The 8,501-nt window shown below is 42.9% G+C and overlaps 1 protein-coding gene across 1 annotated transcript; it reads left to right on the top strand.

Moving 5' to 3' along the window:
• Positions 1 to 527: 527 nt before the first annotated feature.
• LOC128746143 (uncharacterized) lies at positions 528 to 5,652 on the top strand. The gene is made up of 3 exons (XM_053843192.1): positions 528 to 2,795; positions 2,932 to 4,312; positions 4,901 to 5,652. Exons 1-3 carry the CDS (start codon positions 528 to 530, stop codon positions 5,650 to 5,652), a joined length of 4,401 nt encoding a protein of 1,466 aa, XP_053699167.1.
• Positions 5,653 to 8,501: the final 2,849 nt, after the last annotated feature.

Raw genomic sequence — 8,501 nt, 5'->3', positions numbered from 1 at the left:
ACGTGTTATGATGTTAGTGTGAGTGTGATGATGAAGTTAAGTTGATTTTTAAAGTGTTCTAAATGTGTAGTTATATAAGGATAGACAATAAAGTTATTAATTAATGTAAACGATTGTGAAGTTTTTCCCTCGACCCTTCCGAAATTCTCCCACAGTGAAGTATACAGTCCACTACTCGACCATAATTTGGTCCAATCGAACCGGATGTTGTGAGAGACTGAGATTTCGGAAGTGCCAATTGTGAAAATGGTAGTGCGCTCGAGAAGCGAGCCAGTGAAATAGTGGAAAAACTGCCGAAAAGAGACGGTCATATTTGGACACCATCTTGGTGAGCATGTGCTAGTGGAAAAATACCGAGAAAAAACCGCCGCCATTTTGTTAAAATTCGATGGCATATACCTAAAATAGTGAAGTGATTGAAGTGTTCCGATCGAAGACGTAAGCTTTGGTATACGTGAACACAGACTTGGCTGTGTTTCTCCCGGTTTTGAGCATTAGGCTTGAAACTAAGTTGCGTCTTCGGTGGTATGTCCGGAGGTTCCAAGCAACCGCATGGTAGTGTCGAATCTGATAAAGCACTTGGGCAATCAGTTTCGTCAGCCTCCACTCCAACAGGTAAACGCCAGAAGCGTAAGTTTAAGCTGCAGGAAAAGCTGCTAATCATGGAGCAGCTAGATGCACTCGTCCACCGTCGCGGCGTAGCGAAAGGTAAGGTAACCAAAATTTTTAATACTTGCCATTCCGACGACGGTACCCTTACCCTAACCGAAGCTCAGGTAAAAGTTTACACTCGAAAGCTAGAAGCCGCCTATGCTGAGTATCTAAAGATTCAGGATCAGATAATAGGCATGGTGTCCGCTGATGAGCGTGAACCGCACGACGAGCATTTTGACACCTTTGATAGTTTGCACGATGAAGTATCTATCATTCTCGAAGAGCAAGCTAGTAGGTTTATTCCTAGTTCCCATGCCTTGGCTGCAAACGCCAGCCAATTTCAAGCCGTTGCTGTTCCGCAAGCACCTGTCGTGGTACATCAACCTCTCCGAATGCCAATTCCCACGTTTGACGGTCGCTACGAAAGTTGGCCGAAATTTAAAGCGATGTTCAAAGACCTAGTAGATAGAGGTCCTGATCCGCCAGCAGTAAAACTATACCACCTAGATAAGTCATTGATTGGTAGTGCAGCTGGTCTAATAGATGCAAAGACCATCAATGAAGGCAATTACGCTCATGCATGGCAACTGCTGGAGGAAAGGTACGAAAACAAACGTCACTCAATCGACAATCATATAAGTGGACTGCTCAACCTAAAGCGAATGTCGAAAGAGAACCACAGTGAGTTACGAAATCTGGTTGATGAATGTACCCGACACGTAGAAAGTTTAAAATACCTGGAACAAGAGTTTACTGGTGTATCGGAACAGATTCTGGTCCATCTGTTAGCAAAGGCTCTAGATAAAGAGACCCGAAGACGTTGGGAGACAACCATCGTTCATGGTGAATTGCCTCAGTATGCTGATACCCTCAAGTTTCTGAAAGATCAGTGCTTTGTTTTAGAGCGTTGTGAATCGACAACGAAGCCCCAACAAACTCAATCGAAAACAGTTGTAACAGCGAAACCAAATTCCCAAAAATCATATGCGATTACTTCTAGCGAGTACGAAGTCAAGTGTGACTTCTGTAGTAAACCACATGCAAACTTTACCTGTTCCGAATTTAGATCCCTTTCCATACCGCAGCGACTAGCCAAAGTACGTGAGAAAAGGGTTTGCTTTAATTGTCTGAGAAAAGGGCATCAAGGTAAGAATTGCCCATCAGATAAGACTTGCTTCAAGTGCAAGCGACGTCACCATAGTCTGCTCCATTTAGAGGAAAAGCCACAAGCAACCGAAGAAAATTCTCCTGCTCAAGTAGAAGCATCAGCGATGCAAGATGAAAACAAACAGCCAAGTCAGTCACAATTAACAACCGCTACCTGTTCATCTAGTAAGACCAGACCAAAGCAGCATGTGCTGTTGCTCACGGCCGTAGTAGATGTCATCGATGCAAACTGCAATTCCCACCCCGTTAGAGTTTTACTTGACTCAGCCTCGCAAGCTAACTTGGTATCTAGATCTATGGTAGAAATTCTAGGCTTGAAGCAGCGTCCATCCAATGTAGTTGTAGCAGGAGTAAACAACATAAAGAGCCATGCTTCGAGCAGTTGCGTCGTAACAGTACACTCGCGATACTCCAATTTTGTAGCTGACGTGAGTTGCTTAGTGACAGACAAAGTCACAGCCGACTTGCCATCCACATCCATCGATGTAGGTTCATTGAACCTTCCGACCGGTGTGCGACTAGCAGATCCACAATTTTACCAGAAGGGTAAGATCCACATGCTGCTAGGAAATCAATTGTTCCTCAAATTGATACTGCCAGGCGAAATCACGCTTTCTGCTAACACTCCGATCTTACGAGAGACACAGTTTGGTTGGGTTGTCGGTGGTACCTATGATGAAAGTCCAACTGCTGTTCCAGTGGTCCATTCGCATTCCGTCACCCTTGAGGATTTGAAATCTTCTATCGAAAGATTTTGGGAAGTAGAAGATGTGCACGGCAGTTCAAAGCGTGGCAGCGAAGAAGAAGAGTGTGAACTGCATTTTCAGACCACCCATCGACGGGACGCAACTGGTGGATATATCGTACAGCTGCCTTTGCGTGACACAATAAGCGAGCTTGGTGATTCCCGTTCCGTAGCATTGCGAAGATTCCGTGCAATGGAAAGAAGATTTGCTCAGCTGCCAGAGCTGAACGTACGTAGAGTTCATGACTGAATATGAGGAGCTTGGACACTGCAAGGAAATAAGTGAAGATAATGATTTGCCAGGTATAGTAAAATGGTACTTACCACATCATGCTGTGTTGAAACCGTCGAATACTACCACCAAGTGCCGCGTGGTGTTTGACGCTTCTGCAAAGGTCTCTGGTTGTTCCCTGGATGACGTACTAAAGGTAGGTGCCATTAACCAGAGTGATTTACAGTCTATAGTGCTCCGCTCCGCATTATTTGGGTTCAATGACCTCATCAAAACTTCCACCGCACAAGAACAGTTGATTGAACTTCTTTCCTCCGGTGGCTTCCATCTGCATAAATGGTCGTCAAACAGTGTCGAATTGCTGGAAAAGATTCTTGAGGTTGATCGTGAAGAAGTAGTATCCGTCGGCACAAACGAAGCAATCAAAACGCTGGGTTTAATGTGGAACCCTACATCAGATGAGTTGATGTTTATTTCGTTTCCTATGTCCAACACTGAGGTAGCAACCAAAAGACAACTGTTATCAGTGATAGCACGAATGTACGATCCATTAGGTTTAGTAGCACCGGTGATCGTTATCGGGAAACTCTTGATGCACAAAACCTGGAAAGAGGAAATTGATTGGGATGACGTAATCACTGGTGAATTGAAGCAAGATGTTGATAATTACCTGAAAGCCATAAGTGGTGTCAACACAATTCGTATTCCACGCCAGGTGGTGCGTTCAAATGCCACTGTCGTTGAGCTGCACGGTTTTGCCGATGCTTCCATGTACGCTTATGGAGCGTGCATTTTTATTAGATCTGTTGTTCCTGGAAATCAAGTTGCCGTTCAGTTATTGACCGCAAAATCAAAAATAGTACCAAAGAGTGTACTCACCGTTCCTCGTAAAGAATTGCTTGCGGCCCTTTTGTTACACCGCTTAGTGAAGAAAATCCTTTCTGCATTGAATACTGTATTCGATGAAATAGTTTTGTGGTCTGACAGCCAAATTGTGCTCGCATGGTTGCAGAAAAATCCCAGCCTACTAGATGTGTTCGTTTCCAACCGTGTGAGTGAGATTATCGCTACCGGTGATAAATTTCGTTGGTGTTATATTAACACAAAAGAAAATCCTGCTGATTTGGTTTCTCGTGGGGTATCTGCTGATAAGTTGATGGAAAATAATCTTTGGTGGTATGGTCCAAGATTTTTGCGTAATGAGATGTATGATACGCCAGCGCCGGAGCCGTTGGCTAATGAAGACGTTCCTGAGTTGAAGGGTGTTGTCAGCGTACATGCGGTGGTTAGCCTAGAACCTTTGCCCGTATTCGACAAATTTGAATCGTTTCGAAAGCTGCAGCGTGTGTTAGCATATGTGTTACGCTTTTATCGAAATTGCAAGGAGAAGACAAAAATGAATCGCGTGTTGGAGCGATACCCTACTGTGGCAGAACTACGAGCGGCAATGGATACTTTAGTGCGTGTGCTGCAATATCAGTACTTAGCAGATGAAATTGAAAGAGTGAAGGCGGGTAAGCCTTGCAAACGTATATGGAATTTGTGTCCAATACTGGATAATGGATTATTGAGAGTGGGTGGTAGATTGCGCCATTCGAATTTAATGGAAGACAACAAACATCAGTGGATCTTACCTAACCGTAACCAAATAGTTGAAAGCCTTATTATGGCAATCCATCGCGAGAATCTGCATGTTGGTCCGTCTACTTTAATGGCAATTGTACGCAGACAATTTTGGATTCTCAAGCCAAGATCTACTTTTCGCAAGGTGACAAGAGCTTGTGTGAAATGTTTTAAGGCCAAACCAATAACCGCAAACCAATTTATGGGAGATCTACCTGCGAGTAGATGCGATAGAGCTCCAGCATTCCAAAAGGTGGGTGTTGATTTTGCAGGACCCATTATGATTAAGCAAACATCGCGTAAAGCAGGCCCGGTTAAAGGGTATATATGTGTATTCGTTTGCTTAGTAACGAAAGCAATTCACCTAGAAGCTGTAGAAAATCTTTCTACTGAGGCATTTATGGCTACTTTAGTTCGTTTCGTATCTCGTCGAGGATTGCCTGAAGATATATTTTCTGACAACGGGACGAATTTTGTAGGAGCGAAGCATGAGCTTCATGAGTTATACCAGCTTTTCAAACAGCAACAGACCGAGCAGAAAATTTTTGAATTTTGTTACCCTCGACAAATTCGCTGGAAGATGATACCACCGAATGCGCCGCACATGGGCGGATTGTGGGAAGCCGGAGTGAAGAGTACCAAGACAATTTTGAGGAAGATTTGCCAATCAGCTTTACTCACCATGATCGAGTTTGTCACTTTACTTTGCCAGATTGAAGCGCTTTTGAATTCAAGGCCATTGTACGCTTCATCTGACGATCCAGCGGATTTGGAACCCCTCACACCAGGTGATTTCGCAATCGGTAGACCGTTGAATGCAATTCCAGAGCCAACATACGACAAAATTCCATTGAACCGTCTCTCTCGTTGGCAATATGTGCACAATTTACGACAAGCATTCTGGAAACGGTGGTCTCGCGAATATTTGATGAAGTTGCAGACAAGATGCAAATGGACTCGCAAACATTCAAATCTGCAGAAAGATATGATAGTTTTGGTCAAAGAAGACAACCTACCACCACAACTTTGGAAGATGGGAAGAATCGAAAGAACATACCCGGGTGCGGACAACATGGTTAGGACTGTGGAGCTACGAACCAAGGCTGGTTTGTTGATGCGACCAATTCACAAACTTGCACCATTACCGATTCTGGACAATCAACCTTCGGGTGATGAAGTCGACGATTCCCCGGGGGAGGATGTTCGAGCAGTTACCTACAGCTCGATGTAATTTAAGTTACCGTCGCCCCTCGTCAACGCGATCGCAGATCGACGAAGGCGGTAACTGCTGATCGACGAAGTTCGTAACGCAACGCATGCGCCGATCGATGATTTCTGCTGGTTCGACGTGTACAGTTCCGAAACTTTCCACTGCAGGACTTGTGTGGAAATTTCCTGGCGTCACACGTTCAGAAGTTTTTTAGCCAGCACTGAGTTAAGACGTGTTATGATGTTAGTGTGAGTGTGATGATGAAGTTAAGTTGATTTTTAAAGTGTTCTAAATGTGTAGTTATATAAGGATAGACAATAAAGTTATTAATTAATGTAAACGATTGTGAAGTTTTTCCCTCGACCCTTCCGAAATTCTCCCACAGTGAAGTATACAGTCCACTACTCGACCAAAGCCAGTCGCCGCTCTTTCCTCGGTTCCTGTTTTCTGGGTATTGTAGCATCACCTGCCCTGACCAATATATCCGTCAACTCGTTTTCATTCAAGATCGATCATACACCGTTCACCCGGAGTGCCTCGACGAAATGATCCCTGTCAAAGGCCGTCGTCTTCCACTTCCGCTCGTAGGTTCTAGCTGTCTGTCGTATCTCCGGATTTCGCCGACCGATACTATATTTAATCGCCTGGTGATCGCTATGGGTATACCCTTCGCCGCCCTCCCCTTTATGTTCAGCAACAAGGATGGACTGCCAAAAGTGACATCAATGATGGATTCGCGACCGTCTTTACGAAAGGTGCTAACGGTACCTTCGTTGAACAGTGCGATTTCCTGCTTAGCCATGGCTTTTAACAGGCTGTACCCTCTGGCGTTGGTGCATTTGCTCCCCCACTCCATAACCCAAGCGTTAAAGTCTCCTGCAACGATGATCGGCCTTCGTCCGATGAGTTTTTCGGTCAGCGCGTTCAGCATGTGGTAGGATTGCTCCATGGTCCATCTTGGGGGTGCGTAACAGCTGCATACGTAGATCCCGTTGATTTTTACAATCACGAAACCCTCGTACGAACTGGAAACTACCTGTATTGCAGCCATTGCTACTTTATCATCATCATACTTGCGCATCATTATGTAGATGCTTTTTCCAATCAATAAATGCCAGAGCTTAGAAAATGTATATGAAAAGTAGGAAGAAATTGTTGCTAGTAATTATGTACGATTTGCTATCATTAGTAACACTTTAATAGACACAAGTCTTATGTCATGTATCAAGTTTTAATCTATACCTATAAAAATGGATTTCTGTCTGTCTGTCTGTCCGTATGTTCCTTATAGAATCTTAAACTACTGAACCGATCGGAGTGAAAATTTGCATGTAGGGGTTTTTGGTACCAGAGAAGGTTCTTATGATGGTTAGAGATCCCTCCCTCCACTAAGAGGGGGAGCTCCTATACAAATCTATGCCTATAAAAATGGATTTCTGTCTGTCTGCCCGAATGTTCCTTATAGAATCGAAAGCTACTAAACTGATCGACGTGAAAATTTGCATGTAGGGGTTTTTGGGGCCAGTGAAGGTTCTTATGATGGTTAGAGACCCCTCCCCCCACTAAGAGGGGGGGCTCCCATACAAATGAAACACAAATGTCTGCATAACACGAGAACTAATCAAGCAAATGGAACAAAATTTTACATATGGGTGTTTTTAGAGACAAGAATTTTGTCTATGGTGAATTGAAACCTCTCCCAACTTTAGGAGGGGGGCTCCTATGCAAATGAAATACAAATTTCCTCTTAACTCGAGAACTAATTAATCAAATAGAAGCATATTTGGCATGTGGGTGTTTTTGGAGGCATGAATTTTTTCTATTATGAATTAGGACCGCTCTCTCTTTTTAGGAGGGGGGGGGGGGCTCCCATAGTGAAATACAAATTTCTTCATAACTCGAGAACTAATTAAATAATTGGAACCATATTTGGCATGTGGGTATTTTTGGAGGCATGAATTTTTTCTATGATGAATTAGGACCCCTTACCTTTTAGGAGGGGAGTGAGGGCTCCCTTACAAATGAAATACAAATTTCTTCATAACTCGAGAACTAATCAAGAAAATGGAACAAAATTTGGCATGTGGGGGGCTTTGGAGGCAGGAATTTTTTTAATGATGGTTTGAGACCTCTCATCCTGTGGTAGGGGTATAAGGACTCTCATACAAATAAAACAGAAATTTTTGCGTAACTTAAAAACTAATCGATCTCGAGAAATTTTAGACTTTAGAAAATTTGTATATTAAAACACCCATGAACTCCCCAGAAACTTGCAAAACTCAAGATTGTGACAAAGGTCATCCGAGATTCACGATTTATGTACAACACAGTTTAATTTGTGGCAATACGAAGTTTGTCGGGTCAGCTAGTAAATAAATAAATATGGGACCACTCATGCCATCGAAAATGACAAGCACTGGAAATCTTATCGATCATATTTCCCATCCACATGCATGTTTATGGCAATGCTTTTGTATTACTTATTTGATATCATTTCGTATCCTTATCCCGCTATGACCAACATCGTAAAAACGATGCGATCAAGCTAATGACAATTTTTCAATGAAAGTACATTATTTGTCACCAAAACCAATGCAATTGGAGCTGTTAAAATTTGAACTTCCTTCCGTTGGCAATCAACGATTAGACAAGAAAACGTAACCATAATCCATAATACCTTTGAAAAAGGCCAAAACCAAAGGCCGAAACGTCAGGCAGTATAAAAAAGCCGTTTTCAATAAAAAAAACTGACTGGAAAGCCGAAAATCCGCAATACAATATATGTACCTCAGTCGATCTTAACAGTTAATTTCTAATTTTTCTATATATATTCATTTAAGTCAAGCAAAAATTATCTTTTGTGTTTAAAT

Source organism: Sabethes cyaneus, chromosome 1, assembly GCF_943734655.1.
Source record: "Sabethes cyaneus chromosome 1, idSabCyanKW18_F2, whole genome shotgun sequence".
Taxonomy (NCBI): Eukaryota; Metazoa; Arthropoda; class Insecta; order Diptera; family Culicidae; genus Sabethes; species Sabethes cyaneus.
Note: the sequence above shows the minus strand (reverse complement) of the source record. Positions and strands in the feature narration are given on the sequence as shown.